Raw genomic sequence first — 16,511 nt, forward strand, 5'->3', positions numbered from 1 at the left:
TTTTAGGATTGCTTTTTACATAAAAACTTGGGTAAAGGAAGATAATTAATGATAGTAGAATCAATAAATAATAATAGGACGAATTTTCTAATGATTCTATCGGACATCCGACCTTAAATTATACCATAGCTTACTAGAGATTTCTTTGGCAGCTATTGGAAATTGATTTTTAACAGGACTAAACAAATTTAATAAGAAATATAAATATAACGGGCAAACCATTAACTACATTGGTTGCATAGAAATGTTCTTTTATTTTAGTGTCAAATTCTCCTCACTCGATCGACACCGACTTCGGAATGATCCCAAGTATTTATTAAAAACTGTATATACTTTTAAATGGTCATCAAGGTCCTTTATATAAATTAACGGTATTATTTTCACGGGGAATGACGGACAGGTAAGGAAGTGCAGGTGCTTTAAGGACTAATGACTGAATTTTCCCATTTGCAGTACATACGATCCCTACCTGTACCGCAGTGTGGACAAACCTATCTCGTAAGACTCCATCTGATCCAACGTACGAATATATTTAATACATGTATTTAATTTTCAGAAATTTTGGAGCATTTACCTCCCTGATAACATGCGTCATTGGAACTGGGGTTCTGGCCATTCCATTGGCATTTAGCTTTTCGGGCACGCTTCTTGGCATTTTTCTTCTGATTGTTACGGCCATTCTGCTCATCCATGGAATACAACTGATAGTAATGACTGGTTGTCCTTAATCAGAGTTGTACCCTTTAATCAGAGTTGCGTTGTAGGTGATTTGCATGGTGGAGTGCTCCCGTCGAATGCAGATCGGCTATGCCTCATATCCGGACGCGATGGTTTACTCCTTTTCCCAGGGCCCCAAATGCTTTAGGTATTTTTCCAGGGCTTCGGGTTACCTGGCGGACGTGGTGCTCTGTTTCTCACACTACGGAATCTGTGTGGTGTATCTAGTGTTTGTCGCCAGCAACGTAAAGACCGTGATGGATGACTACGAGAGTGTGGCCGACATACGGTATTATATTGCCTTTACTGGACTGCTAAGCATACCCATTTTCAGCATTATTCACCTGAAGTTTCTGATTCCCATAAACTTGTTGGCCAATGTTTTGCTCTACATTGGCTTCGCTATGATTTTTTACTACTTATTTGAGAATCTACCGCCGTTCTCTAATGATCAGCTTTTTGTGGGCGACTCCATGAAGCTTCCCCTATTCTTCGGAATCATCCTCTTCTCCATATCTTCGGTGGGCGTGGTAAGTTCTATATGATATATAGTAGGTTTAACCATTCCAAATGGATCACTTCCATCCAGATGCTGGCCATCGAGTCCAAGATGGCTACACCGCAAAACTTCATCGGGTGGTTTGGCGTTCTGGATTTATCCGCCATAGTAGTCGTTATCTCTTACATAACGTTTGCAATATTTGGTTATTGGCGCTATGGAGGGGAATTGAAAGCATCCATTACACTCAACCTCCCGAGCGAACCGTGAGTTTTATTCAGTAGACGGTGAAGCGGCAGTCATGAAGGTTTTTATCAATAAAAGTACTTTACATGCAGCCGCTGCACCGTTTACAACTATCAGTAGAGTCCTGCATAATTACTATTCGAACTTTATACCAATTTATAAATTTAATTTTATTAATTAGGTAAGATCTAAAAATCAAAAAAAAAAAAAAATAGGTGACTACTTTGTCAGTAAAATTAATTTTTTTCTTAAATAGTTTGACATTGAAAAGGATGCAGGACTTCTTGAATATTAGTTCCGAATACTAACCACTAAATCTTAGGTTGGCCCATACAGCTCAAATAGTTTTTGCCTTTGACGTCTTTCTGTCGTTCCCACTGTGCGGATTCGTTGTGATCGATATCATCATGACCCACTACTGGAACAAAAGTGGGAACCTGAAGCGGGCCAAGACGAAGGAGATCATTCTTAGGATATGCTTTGTGTTGGTCGCCACCCTCAATGCAATCGCCTTTCCGGGCTTGGGTCCCCTTTTAGCACTAACTGGAGCATTCACCATATCACTGCTGAATCTTGTCTTTCCGGCACTTCTTGAGATCTGTTTGTACTACCCGGAGGAGTTCAACTACGGAAGGTTTAAGTGGAAGCTCGTCAAGGACATAATCATGATGATATTCGGAGTCCTCATTCTGGTCCAAGGCACCGTCTTTGCCATCAAGGACATGATAGATTTCTATGGTCAATGAAATGTAGTAATGTATCTGAAAATAAACATACCCTTTGAAAACACCACAATGAAAACTGTGGAACGCATTCAAACCCACTTTTCGGTTCATGACAATAAGCTCCTAAACAGGAAAAATTATTTGTAAAATCATCCAATTCTTCAGTTAAAGTGCTACACCCGATAATTTTTTGTTAACGTAACTGTAATTAACAATCTATGTAATGCATTAATTAATGGCTACCATTTCAAAGAAAATTAAACCAAAAAAAAATATTTTTTAAAAATACAGTACTTTTTCACTTGTAAAGAATAGTATTTCCTTTTCATTGTCTGTCCTGTATTTGGTGACCTGAAACTGAATATATTAAACGAGAACGGAAGTTCATTTCGGCAAAATTGATGACTGTACCTTCATACATATTATCTATATAGCAGAAAACAGAAACTCAAGACATGACTATATCATACTGATACTGATCAAAGATATAAGGTCGAAAATGTTTCCTTTTCTGGCCAACATTATTCTTACCTCTGCAAGGGTTCAAAAAATAATAATAGAAAAACCATCCATAAACTAACATTAGTGGCGTCGTATAATACTTTTGTTTTAGTGTCATATTTTGTTTACTATAGTTCCTATGTTTCTTTTTACTCACCAACCTTTTTTAAAAAATTGTATACATTTTTAAATGATTATTAAAGTGGTTTGTATAAATTAACGGTATTCTTCTCACTTAAAATGACGGATAGGTAAGGAAGTGCATGTGTTATAAAACTCAAAGACTGAATTTTCCCTTTGCAGTTCATACGATCCCTACCAAAATCGCAATGTGGAGAAACCAATCTCGTAAGACTCCTTATGATCCACACCTTAAATCTATTTTTATTAATTTTCAGAAACTTTGGAGCCTTTATATCCCTGATAAAATGTGTCATTGGGACTGGTATTTTGGCGCTGCCCCTTGCATTTAAATTTTCGGGCACGCTTCTTGGCATCCCTCTTCTGATTCTTACGGCCATTCTGCTCATCCATGGAATACAACTGATAGTAATGACTGGTTGTCCTTCATGTACCCTCTAATCAGAATTGCCTTGTAGGTGATTTGCATGGTGGAGTGCTCCCGTCGAATGCAGATCGGCTATGCCACCTATCCGGACGCGATGGTTTACTCCTTTTCCCAGGGCCCCAAGTGCTTCAGGTACTTTTCCAAGGCCGCGGGTTACTTGGCGGATGTGGTGCTATGCCTTTCGCATTACGGAATCTGCGTCGTATACCTAGTGTTTGTATCCAGCAACATAAAGTCAGTGATGGATCACTATGCATTTGAGGCGGACATACGCTATTATATTGGCATTTTTGGACTACTAAGCTTACCCTTTTTCTGCATCCTCCACCTGAAGTATCTTATACCCCTCAACTTCTTGGCCAATATTTTGCTATACATTGCATTTGGTATGATTTTTCACTATATTTTTCAGGATTTGCCGTCTTTTACTGATCGTCCATTCGTGGGCGACCCCATGAAGCTTCCCCTATTCTTCGGAATCGTCCTCTTCTCCGTATCTTCGGTGGGCGTGGTAAGTTTTGCAGTGAGAATATTATATGGGTTTTACCTATCCAAATGGTTACTTCCTTCCAGATGCTGGCCGTCGAGTCCAAGATGGCCAAGCCGCAAAAGTTCATCGGGTGGTTTGGCATACTCGACTTAGCCGCCTTGTTGGTCGTTGTCTCTTACGTCTTGTTTGGAGTATTTGGTTATTGGCACTACGGAGATGAAGTGGCAGCATCCTTAACACTCAACCTGCCGGACGAACCGTGAGATTTATTAAGTGTAAACGGTGAAGCGGTAAACGGTGAAGCATAAATGATTTCACTAACAAACAAGAGAGAACGCTATAGTCGGGTGCCCCGACTATCAGATACCCGTTACTCAGGTAAAGGGAGTGCGAGGGAGATGGAGATAGAAACTTTGATCACGCATAACTTTTTAACGAATGGTCCGATTTGAAAAATTTCTTCTACATTTCGATAGGTATTGATAAACACAATAAAACTGCATTTTTACTTTTCCGAAATATTTAAATTTTTAAAATCGTATATAAGCGATTGTGGGCGTTAAAGGGGGCGTGGCACCTTTTTGAAACCAACTTGCGCTGCGTAGGAACTCCTAGAATCTGCATGCAAAATGCCAATCTTCTACCTTTTATAGTTTCCGAGATCTCAGCGTTCATACGGACAGACAGACAGACAGACGGACAGACGGACATGGCTATATCGACTCGGCTAGTGACCCTGATCAAGAATATATATACTTTATAGGGTCGGAAACGCTTCCTTCTAGCTGTTACATACTTTTGCACGAATACAATATACCCTTTTACTCTACGAGTAACGGGTATAATTACTTCAATTGCAACCGCTACACCGTTTACAACCATCCTGCATAAGTACTACCATAAGGGTATTCATTTAGTTCAATAATGAAAAATCAAAACAAAAAAAATTATAAAATTATCCATTTTAATCTATATACCGAATTTTTAATTAAATTTAATTGTTGAGTAAGCCTTTGGAATAGACCTTGTGAGTTGTTAGTAATACAAATGGAAATACTAATGCAGGATTTTTTTTAATATTAAATCCCAGGTTGGCTCATGCAATCCAGGTAATTATTGCCATTGACATCTTCTTGTCGTTCCCGCTGTCCGGATACGTTGTGATCAATATAATCATGACCCACTGTTGGAACAAGAATGGGGACCTAGAGAATCCAGTTCTGAAAGAAATCCTACTGAGGATATGCTTTGTGTTAGTCGGCACCCTCAATGGAGTAGCCTTTCCGGATTTGGGTCCCCTGCTAGCACTAACTGGAGCCTTCACCATATCGCTGCTAAATCTCGTCTTTCCGGCACTTCTCGAGATCTGTTTGTACTACCCGGAGGGATTCAACTATGGAATTCTTAAGTGGAAGCTCATCAAAGACATTATAATGGTTATTTTCGGAGTCATCATTCTGATACAAGGCACTATCGTTTCCATCATAGACATTGTAGAGTACTATGGTGCTTAAAAAAGAAACCAACCCTTTGGAAGGACTATAATGACAACCGTGAAACACACTCAAAAACCCCTCGAAAGGGCTTTTTCCGTTTCTGAAAATAAAAAACGTATAAATAAAGTTTTAAAACAAATTGCAAAAAATGGTTTTACAAAAAATAGAGCAAAAACCTGCGCTTCTAAACCAATAACTTTTCTTACCGAAATTTAAAGTGGCTTACTTTAAACTGATTGTGGTAAATAAATATCTTGATTAACAAGAAAGAAAAGCTAACTTCGGACGGAGCCAAAGTTGATATACCCTTGCAGAATATTCTGTAAATTATATTCTTCAAAATTATTCATATGATGTATTCTTAATACTCATAAAAAGTCCCAACTTCCTAACTTTAAAAACACCAAAGTTAAGGCATTTCCAATCGTTCAGTAATATGGCAGCTATAGGATATAGTCGCCCGATCCGGCTCGTTCCGACTTATATACTACCTGCAATAGAAATACAACTTTTGGGAAAGTTTCAAGCAGATAGCTTTAAAACTGAGGGACTAGTTTGCGTAGAAACGGACGGACGGACAGACGGACATGGCTATATCAACTCAGGAGGTGATCCTGATCAAGAATATATATACTTTATAGGGTCGGAAATGTCTCCTTCACTGCGTTGCAAACTTTGTACTGAAATTATAATACCCTCTGCAAGGGTATAAAAATTTGGTTTGGATTTGGTTCAATTGTCGAAGAACATTTTGTATTATTATTATTGTATCTCTTTTGCAAGAATATCGCTTAAAACTATTGTAGTTTCTGCCTCGACATTCGTTCAGTTCAATCTGTAGGGGCATCAGAAAGAGTCAACATTCGTTTAACAATTTTGTGGCTGCAATTCTTTTGATTTGTTCCTCAACTTCCCCCACCATTGCAGACAATTTTGCGGCTGTTAACGACAAATGACATTCGGAAAGCTATGAATTTTATGGGCAGAACAGCGCAGCTTGAGTGGATTGAAGTGGATTGGAGTCTGATGGAGGGAAGAGTGGTGCTGGTGGTGGTGGTGCAATGGGTCTGTGGTTAACGGCGGGTTATGCGGGTGCTGCGACCAAGGAACCCAAGAGTAAAACCCCCCGAAAGGCCCCATCTAGCCGGTTTCACCTGCCTGCCGAGGCACCACCTTTCTCCCCCACTCCCCCTTTTGCGGGGCTGCAACGTGGTGTAATTAATGCAGCAGCAGCTGCGCTTTGCCTTCTGCACCACCAGCACCACCACCACCGCCCCTTAACCCTCCACTGCCCCTAACCGACGGCCGCTTATCTCGGGCTGGCATATCGAACAAGAAAAGAAATCTTTTATAGTCTTTTGCGGTTTGTCTTTGAGTCATTTTGGCATGCATTTGGCATCGATTTAGAAACGCTCGCCTGCCCCGCGATCCGAGTGCGTGAGTGTGGGAAACGTGGCCCCAGTGCCCCACCGAGTGCACCACCAATGCCCCAAAGGGGTCCCAATGTCCCACACGGAAAAGAAAAATGGTAAGGGAATACTTGAAGGCAGTGTAAAAATATATAGACATAGTATTCACAAATATTTGAATGTCTATTTAAAGTAAGATTATGTTCATCTAAAGCCCTGAAATTTGTTAAATTTTTAAATCTCTTTAAATAACTGAATAACTTTTTATTTATTTTGTAAAAATACTCTGAAATGTTCAGCCTTATGCTCAAAATAAATACAACTTTATGATTTAATTGCACGGATTTTGTTGAAGTTTTTAATTAATATTGTTGGAAATATCATAATATTTTTGAAAATATAATAATCATAATATAAATAACTAAATAAGACTTGCAAGCTTAGATACATAAATAATAACTAATTAAAGCTAATACCATTATTACCTAGTTTCCTAAGTTTTCACTACGAATTATGTTTAAATGTGCAATTTTTAAACCAAATTTTTTTCGAGTGCAGGCGGGTGAAATGAGCGATTCCAATCGCGTTTCTTGGCTCTTTTGGCGCTGCCAAACGGAGCGCGGCACCCGCCGCAGACCGATTGGAATCGGCAGTCAAAAAAAAACCACAGCAGCAGGAAAAGCATCAGCGGTGCAATTGCAGCACCACCGCCTCCTACAAGTTTTCAATTTCTCGTCTGGCGCTTTGACAAGCGAATTTTTGCGTTATTTAATTTCTGCCGCCGCCGCAGCCGCCAAACAGATGAAACACGAGCGATAAGCGCATCCCAAAAATTGCATTTCATTTGCACTTGCAGTCGAGAGAGTCGAGCAAAAACGTCAAATTGATGTGGGCCCCAAATCCGCCCAGAAGACATATCATCTAAAAGGAGGCGATTCACGCAAATGCCGGGTCAAGAATGCCATGTTCCCTGAACTGCGCAGTTTACCTCCGTTCTATTCCGTTTCGGCCTTTGTCATCAGCATCAACATGATGCGGGTCATAAAATGGCAAAAGGAAAGGACATCGAACAATAAGATACCCTTGAAATATGTATCAAATTTTTTCGAAAATATATTTTTAAAAAAATTGCCACCAAAACGATTTATTTTAGAAAAGTAAAGAGCAAAGATATGGAAAGAGTTTAACAACAATATTTTAAGAAACATTTAAGAACATGTTTTATTTAAATGTTTACCTTCCTAGAGCTGTATGAAAATGATACAAAATAAAAAGAAAAATAAAATCAGGAATGTAGTTTTACTTAAAAACTCACATTACTTAATCTAATCTAAATATATAAATTAGTAAAAATAAGTAAATTGACAAAAATATTTTGTGGAAGTTTTATCTTTTTGGCATATTTTAAGGGTGAATATAGCTCTGTTTTAAAGTTATACATAATTACAAATATTAAAAGAATAGTACAATACAAGAAAAGAAACCAAGAAAATAAATGTTCAACCTGAATCCCTTATCATCCAGACAGTGTACGGAATTAATTTATAACTTAATAAAAAAGTAGATTTTCAATCTCTTAGGACATTTTTTCTGACCTTTTTAATATGCTTCACCAGTAATCAATCTACCGTAGTTATTCTGGCCACTATAAATAAACCGAAATAAAACGCCTTACCGAGCTGACATACCCTCACCTCCAGAGTAGCAAAAGGCCAAGAGTCCTGGTCCAAAAAAGAGCTTCCAATTTGTGCGGCTTGTCGTAAAGTGTTTGTGTTGTTTCTGTTTCGCATTTTTTCGCCACTTGCCTCGGCTTGTGGCAGGGCAGCCATTCATTTGGTTTTTATGAGCCGAGGCGGCAAGCGGCGATGAATGTGGCAGGAGCTCCAGGTCGTCCTGTTTCCGAGTTGATTAGAAGGCCAGGTGCCTTTCGTAGCCTGCTTAACCATGTCTTGCTGCGGCATGTCCTGGTGCTCTTGTCCTAGTCCTATTTTAGTTTCTTTCCCATTCCCATTTCCCCTTCCTGTTGATTTACGCCGTGGCTTATTGCTTTTTGGCCTCGCCCAGACACCCACAGCGAAAAAAGTAAAACAAGAGGCTAGAGAATGGGCAGACAAATGGCTTGGCATTTTTTAGAATTGTCCAAATGTTTGGAACCATGTTAATTGTGCGATAAATTCGGCATTAGATACTGCCGGCGATCGCTAAATCAGCAATTCGATACGCTACATCGATCTAGAGACAACAGCACTGTGCAAAATTTAACTTAAAATTTAATTATTATAATAATAGGATTTATAAGCAATTTTACAGTAAAATAAATTATTTATTTGATAATATCTCTTTATAAAAACAAATGTTAATAGACGTTAAAAATAGTTAAAGGTAATTAAACCAAATTATAGCAAAGTATAAAGAAAAAAGTTGGTATCTCATTACCATAAATTAAATATTTAAAAATAAAATTTCCACATGTTCTTTAAGCTTGGCAATCATTTTATATTTTTATCCATATAACCTCCCCATTTTCGCGTGAAAAGCTCTGTAAATAATTCCAAGGCTGAGCCCCCAAAATTCACCTTGGATCGTGCCGCTCCTTCTTTCTCCACGAGTGAGTGATGGGAGATTGCAATCGAGAGCTGCTGATTGCAGATGGTCAGATGGCCGGATCGTGTGTACACAACGTATATATGGCGTATATATCAGTATCAAACTGTGCCGGCCAGGCTACTCGAATTGCGTTGGCACCTGCAACCAGCAACCAGCAGCCTCCAACTGGGACACTGCCTTTATTTTACAGCTCAATAAAGTGAGTGAAAGGGGAGAAGCTGAACGAAATTGGAGCAGTCTAATAGGAGGAAATAACCGAAATTGCTGACGGGCAGCAAGAAAGCCTCAACCAACTAAGGGAATTCGCCAGCTGCTGATTTTGTTTTCGGATAATTGATTACCTGCGGAAGGAGACAAGACACCATTTCAGGCGGGATTCCCAGCGAAAGCAAGGATGGAGTGATGGAATGAATGGCCGAAGCCTTGACAGCCTCGCACCTGAGGTTACGCACTGATTGCGCATACGCAGCGTGCAACGCGCCGATTTTCTCACACTGCTAAATGTGCACTCAAACAAGAAAAAAAATCAAACAAGAAAAAAAATCAACAACATAATACAATATTTTTTTAAGAAAGTCCTTAATAAAAACATGTTCAAAATAAAATGTAACTATCAAATTATCATATATAATATATATGCACATATTATTTCAGTAACTTATAGCACAAGTCATTAAATAAGTTTCATTTTTTTTAAAAACTTGGCAGTAAAATAGAAAATCAAATTTTAAGTATTTACATTTCACATTTAATTCTGTATTTATGAATATATGAAAATAAATGAATGTATAAAAAGTATAATATTGTAGTTATTGGTTGCTGTGCATTACAAATATTTAAATGGGAGAAGCACACATAAGTGTTGAGTTATAGGCAGGTAATAAAAACTTATTATTAACTTGTAGTTATGGGTAGGTAATAAATATTTATATGATTTATATTTTATTACTTTTTCATTGCAATGAAATTATCATCTTTAAAAATAAGGGGATAGGCTGGTAACGATTACAGAAAAAAGAGAGCGGCAATCTTTTAAATCTGGGGAAAAATAAATTCAACCAGAAATGAGCCCTTACTTTCTGTCAGTGTTTGAGCGTTTTTAATAATTGACAATTAAAGTAGCAATAATTGACAATAAATATTAAAGGCAGTGCCGTAGCGCCATGGGCCGCATATGCAGCCACCGCTCGGCTCGGCAATTAATGGCGCGTTTTAGCCATATAAAGCCAGGTCTGAGCCTAAGTTCCAGCCCCTGTTTAAGCCCCAATCTCGACGTCAAACGTCAAACGGAGGCCGACGACGATGCCGATGATCACGATGACGCTGACGATGACGACAGTGTGAGAGCTTTTGCCCGTCCGATCGACCGGGGTTAATATAACTCAATTAGCTGGGACTTGAGGCCGATAAATCAATCAGCCCGATAACCAGAGTGGGTCATCAGGGGGGAGAAGGGGGTTTTTGGCGGGGAATTGCAGTGCAGATTCCCTGCGGTTTGGCACCTGGCTGCGACTCGTCCGCTGATGATTTGCGTGCCGCGCTGCCATTTCTCAGGATCGCATTTAACATCCGGTCCTGCCAAAACTCCCACTCCCGATCCCAACTTAATTGAAACATTTTTGCGTAAGCGGTCAGACAACTTAAAAGGGGGCCAGGACAGGGGCGTGGGGCGCTTGAGGGGGCGAGGCGCTCAAAAAAGGGGACATGGCACCTCGCCCACGCACCATTTTGTAGAGGAGACTCCTGTCCTGCAACTCTGCCACGGCTTGTCACAAATTGAAAGCTACAAGCGGCAAGTACACGATTTATGTGGGCCGAATGTGTCGAGGGCAGGTGCGGGGTGGGGCAGGGGGTGGATAGTTGGTACAGGTACACTGGGGAAAAAATTTAAAATTTTAATTCATGGCATGCATTTAATATGCCTGCTATCCAACACAAACTTGCAGATGAGTTAAATATTAATTAGCAAGCATTAGCCTATATAACAATACTATTGTTAATCGATACAAAAAATGGTTAATTAGAATTTTTTGTGGCATATCCAATAAAAATGCATTTCCGGTAAAAGATAATGAAAAGAGCTAATAAGAATTAAATTAAAGATAAAATGTATTACATGGGTCATTTGAACAATTATTGTAAGTTTATTATATACAATAAGAAAATTTGAAGTCTTATTGGCCACTTTTAAAAACTATCAAACATTATTTTTAATTTTTACCCCAGGAAAAATAAGCTCAGAATTCTGTTTTAATTATCGGTTCATTTAGCTTTAATACCCTGAGACTGCTTAAACCTACTTCATTTTAATTTACATACTATTTCCCTAATTGGTCCCATTTAAGGCCTCCCTTTTTGTTCAGTGCAGAGGATCCACTCGATGTCAGAGAGTTTTGGAGTTTGGAGCTTGCAGTTCGGCGCTCACAGCTTCGAACTGAAGTTAATCCAGCGACATGGCCATGAACGCCGCCAGTTTATGGCATTTTAATGGTCACTTAATTTTGTTTATGTTTAATGGGCGCGCCTCTGGCAGCTGTCCCCCCTGCCGTCGCCCCCCCTCCGGGACACCCCGCCCCTGAGATATATTGATTGGCGATTAACCGAAACGATCCAACGGAGACGCCATTGTTTGCCAAATTGCGCATAATTTCAGCTATGGCCGCAAAAGCGGCAGCAGGAGCAGTTCGCGCTGAAATATTTGGCCAAAGCTCTGTGCAATTTTAATCAGCTTCGCAGTCCACTGAAGAGGAGGAGTCTCTTTCCCACAGACTCCAATCTCCATGGTCGCCGATCTAAGGCTGAATGGCTGAATTAACAAAATCATAAAGCAAATAGTCGGACCATATCGAGGCAATGGAGAGGGTCGAATGGTCGAATGGTCGGAACGGCGGTCGGAACACTCTAATGATGATGAGCGCATCGCTTTTTCAAGCAAATTGCAGCCACATTTCCTTTGTCGGCTCTCGCACCTCGAGATCTCAGTTCCTGGTCTTGCATCGGGGTCTTAACCCTCTACATACCCAAGTGACACATGTGTAACATACCAAAGGATTACAGAGAATACTTTGCCATCACTTGAAGATTCCGCTTATTGCAATTGAATCGGAATAGGCCTCTAATTAAGTGTGAATGAACTTGGCATTGCCATTTTTATCCTATGGTTTTGTTATACAAAATATGATATACAAACTAAAAACTGCGTTAATATTTAAGATTTTATCTTGAATAAAATTGGTTTTTCATGACTTGGATCATCATTCTTAAGTTTTTCTTTAAGAATAAGCAAAATAATATAACACAATTTCCAAATAGTTTTCTATCTGTGATTTAAGTAGCTTAAATTAAAGTCTTTCAATAAATATATATGCAACAGAATGTATAATTAAAATAAATATTTTCCCCTTATTTTTTTAAAGAACAAAAAATAAATCAATTACCAAATTAAAATGTATTATAGGGTTAACCTGCCTATTGTCCGTGGTAACCACCGCCCGCTGCCCCTCTACCCCCTCTACCCCCTCTACCCCCTTACCCAACCCACAGATCGTAATGATTTATTGGCCGCAATTTCAGCGACATTTTATTGCATTTTAATTAGTGTAATTTCAATTTTTGCCGCCGCCGCTTTTGCCCAACTTAACTTTTGATAGAACTTTCCGAGGAGGAGGAAATTAGTGAGTAGATTAAGGGGGAATTCAGATTAAGGGGGAAAAGGAAAAGGGAGTTTCCTGGCCAAACTCAAGTGCTCATTAAATTTGATTTAACCGCCTGTCACTCGCCGCACCCACGCCCTTAAGTTTCCCAGCTCGCGTGTCGTCGCTCAACGCCCACAAACAGTTCATAAATCCGCAAGATTTAATAACTCATAAATGCATGTAAATGCAACAAACAACAAGCAACAACAAAGCTCGTATAATGTGCCACATATTTTGAATGTCGCATAAAGAGCTCTACGCCAAAAAAAATCAGGAGGAGTCTGCATCTCCACACATGAGGGAGGTCTAATATGAATTTAACGAAGATATAAATACCCTCTAGGATATTACATATACAAAAAAATATTTTTATTTTTATTACAAGACTTTGGAAACTTTAAAAATAGGTAAGATAGTAGAACAGTCTTTTTATTAAATGTGGATAAAATATTTTTTTAAAAACATCAGTACTATAACCCTTTAAAATATTGCAAAAATATATATTTTTGCACTATAAGACTTTGTAAATTTGTAAAACTGTGACACACTGAATTTATTAAATATACGTAAAAAGTACATGTGTACTTTAATAGCTTTCAACTCTAAAACTATATTGTTTTTCAACAGATTACAAATTATAAGAAAACAATTTTACTTACTTATTTTCATAATTTTAAATATAGTCATATTTTGATGATTCAATATAAAAATTCTACATGATAATATAATTTTAATTTCAAAAATTATGACATTTCTGCTTTCTCCTTAAGATGTATTCACTTCCTACAGAGGGTATAAAATATTAAGTGGAAAATTGGTAAAGAAAATAGTCCAAATCGAAGCCTGAGCAAGACACCAGCGAGAAAATCATTTACCACCGGGAAACGAGTATCCACCAGAAGTAAGACATGACCATCCTGAGAGATAATTCATAAGCCCGCAACTAAATAAATAAAATCCGAGTGGTCCAACCAAGTGAATGATTCGGCCAGCGGAGTCATCTTTCTTCGCAACGCTGGCAAAACGATGACAAATTGCTTGAAATAATATAAATTTTGCAGCCAAGACAGTAAAAACTGTCTGCACGGCTGTCTGTCTGGGCTTTTGGGTCCCAAAGAGCAGCTCAGACTGCGGATGAAATGGGAGTCGGGGTTAGACTTTGGAGCTGGTGTTTGGAATGAGAGTCTGGCAGGCGAGTAAACTGTTGTTTTTCACGACGACGCGTGTCACATTGTCCACCCACAAGAGCAGACGACAGGCCAGACTGGAAATCCGAATATGGAGGAGCGGGGGGGCGGTCGGGAAATTTGCATAATTCGTTCGGAATTGCGTCTGGGGAATAGCACACCCACGCCTCCTCCGCTGGAGACTCCAATAAAACGCCCCTATTTACTCCAATTTCCTATAAATCCGAACTTTTATACCTCGACATTAGCTTTATCGATTTTTGTGTAACTTGATCCCATTTTTAGCTGTTGTCGATAAGTCAAATTAGAAGAGATTTACTTTTATTTGATTTCATATTTTTTATTGAATTTAATTAACTTAATTATTCTTTTATCTTTAAACCTTTTTCGTATTCCCTTATTATTATTAAAGATCTAATATGTTTGTCTGTACATTAAAAAGTAAAATGTCATTTGTAAATGATTGACCTAATATTGTTAGCACTTTTTCTACATTGCAAAAAATGTATCTTAGTCTATTAAAAACTGGAGCAAATTAAAATAAATATATTTAAATACAAATAATATTTTTGTTTTTAAGAAAGAACCTTTTCAATTAAATTTTACTTTATTTCTTATATAACTATAGAAGTTATCTTTCTACAATGAACTGATTTTCTAAAGATTTTCAATATTTGGCAAAGTCAATTAAAATACTTAATTAAAAAGGCATTTTTCCTCATATCTTAGGAGCAAAATCAAATACATTAATTTCCATTAAAACTCAAATTACATATTATAATCCTATAGAAAGGGTTGGTAAAACCACAATTTCTGTATGTTTCTCGTGTCTAACCCCTTGCTGCACCCGCATGTCTTTTTGTTGCACCAACAATGACAACAAATTGATATCAATGCGATCTGAACTCATTAAGTGGAACAAGCTCATTACTCGCAAAGCCAGTCGAAGTGATCAATAATTGTTGGGATTTTCGTTTAATTTGTTTGAATTAGCGAGACGGAGGCGGCAATTCCCAGGCTGGACTTCATAAATCTTAGTAAATTTATCGTTATCTCCCAATAAAATGTCACTGGCGATATGTGTAGCACCTCCGAACTCCCCCAAACACCTTTCCATGGAGTGGAGTTCCCGTATGAGTGATAAATCGAGTGCGTCCAGCATTTGAAAATCGCAGGCAATTAAGGAGCAGGAACACCATTCGCAGCTGTCTGGGCTACGCAAACACCTTCAACTGGATGTGGATGTGGATATGAATGTGGATGTGGCCACTGTGCACTGTGGGCCATATCAGCTGGCATCTCTCACTTCGGCGGCGGCGTTCTCTGATTGCAGCGACATGCTCGAAATTACTTTTCTGTGTACAAACTGGCACACACAGCCCAACCATCCTGCGAACCAACAATTCCACATCTCAGCTTTGAATGTGGGAGATTTACGAATAAAGATGAAGATGAAATACCCTGAAAAGTTGGATCTTAAAGATCAGTGGTATTAAATAAAATTGCATATAGGATATCATTTTTATAGCCTTTAATATTGACTGAAATAAGTGTTTTCTGTTCACTTCACTTTGGTAAGCACCTTAAAAACTACATAATACCTTTATGGGCCTAACAATCCAGTAAGTATAAGCTTTATTTTATTTTTTTTTAAATATAATAGTCGTCATTTTTAAACTTTTAATAAGAATTAATAAATTATTCCATAGCATGCATTTTTTTAAATTTTAATTGGCCAGTAATCGTAGAACAAATAAAAAACAACAAAATTTAATTATAATTTGTTCCTTAAAATTATATGTTTTTTTCTTACCATGGAGAATGAAATAAGGTCATCTATATGATAAATGAATTAAAATTGGTTTCGATTAATGTAAAAAGGCTTATACTTATTTAACAATTTTTCTTCTCTGATAGGGGCATTTAGATTATATTATAAGCTAAAGTTATATAGTTCCCAATTTTTTGTCATCCTCTATCTGTATTTCCCATAACTCCACCGAATACCCTGCCCAAATGCACCACTCATCCCAAATCGCTGGCAAATATCAAAGCTATGCCCATGCCAAATGCCAGTTCAGATATCATTGTCTTACCAACTGCTACACATTTTCACACACTCTCCGAGGATGTGGGCAAGGGGGGAGGCGGAGGGGTCGGCGGTAAGAAGAAGCAGCATCGGCAGCTGCGATAAGCGGGAATTAAATAATTTTACACTCCTCGCGATTATCGGCAGCGATTGGGATTGCCGATTGCCATACGGATACGATTTGGTATATGCTAACGAGCTGGCTGCCTATAATTGGCCCAAAGGAGCGCAGTTTTGGCCAAGAAGAAGGGGCGGAAAACGTGGCCACGCGCTTTCGATTCG

General features: G+C 38.5%; 2 protein-coding genes across 2 annotated transcripts; both read left to right on the plus strand.

The window, feature by feature from the left end:
- Window positions 1-288: 288 nt before the first annotated feature.
- Window positions 289-2,233, plus strand: LOC108051373 (glutamate transporter polyphemus-like). Its single transcript, XM_017133462.2, has 6 exons — window positions 289-400; window positions 454-498; window positions 557-707; window positions 765-1,247; window positions 1,307-1,482; window positions 1,785-2,233. Exons 1-6 carry the CDS (start codon window positions 390-392, stop codon window positions 2,206-2,208), a joined length of 1,290 nt encoding a protein of 429 aa, XP_016988951.1. The 5' UTR covers window positions 289-389; the 3' UTR covers window positions 2,209-2,233.
- A 596-nt stretch (window positions 2,234-2,829) lies between these two features.
- On the plus strand, window positions 2,830-5,377 carry LOC108051374 (glutamate transporter polyphemus-like). Its single transcript, XM_017133463.1, has 6 exons — window positions 2,830-2,939; window positions 2,992-3,036; window positions 3,087-3,237; window positions 3,288-3,767; window positions 3,830-4,005; window positions 4,837-5,377. Exons 1-6 carry the CDS (start codon window positions 2,929-2,931, stop codon window positions 5,258-5,260), a joined length of 1,287 nt encoding a protein of 428 aa, XP_016988952.1. The 5' UTR covers window positions 2,830-2,928; the 3' UTR covers window positions 5,261-5,377.
- Window positions 5,378-16,511: the final 11,134 nt, after the last annotated feature.

Source organism: Drosophila rhopaloa, unplaced genomic scaffold (assembly GCF_018152115.1).
Source record: "Drosophila rhopaloa isolate 14029-0021.01 unplaced genomic scaffold, ASM1815211v1 contig_163, whole genome shotgun sequence".
Taxonomy (NCBI): Eukaryota; Metazoa; Arthropoda; class Insecta; order Diptera; family Drosophilidae; genus Drosophila; species Drosophila rhopaloa.

What these genes read in the sequence shown, in the direction of transcription:
- LOC108051373 (XM_017133462.2), top strand. An exon ending in AGTGTGGACAAACCTATCTC is followed by an intron (nt 499 to 556) that starts GTAAGACTCCAT and finishes TTTAATTTTCAG; the next exon opens with AAATTTTGGAGCATTTACCT. An exon ending in TCCATGGAATACAACTGATA is followed by an intron (nt 708 to 764) that starts GTAATGACTGGT and finishes GTTGCGTTGTAG; the next exon opens with GTGATTTGCATGGTGGAGTG.
- LOC108051374 (XM_017133463.1), top strand. An exon ending in AATGTGGAGAAACCAATCTC is followed by an intron (nt 3,037 to 3,086) that starts GTAAGACTCCTT and finishes ATTAATTTTCAG; the next exon opens with AAACTTTGGAGCCTTTATAT. An exon ending in TCCATGGAATACAACTGATA is followed by an intron (nt 3,238 to 3,287) that starts GTAATGACTGGT and finishes ATTGCCTTGTAG; the next exon opens with GTGATTTGCATGGTGGAGTG.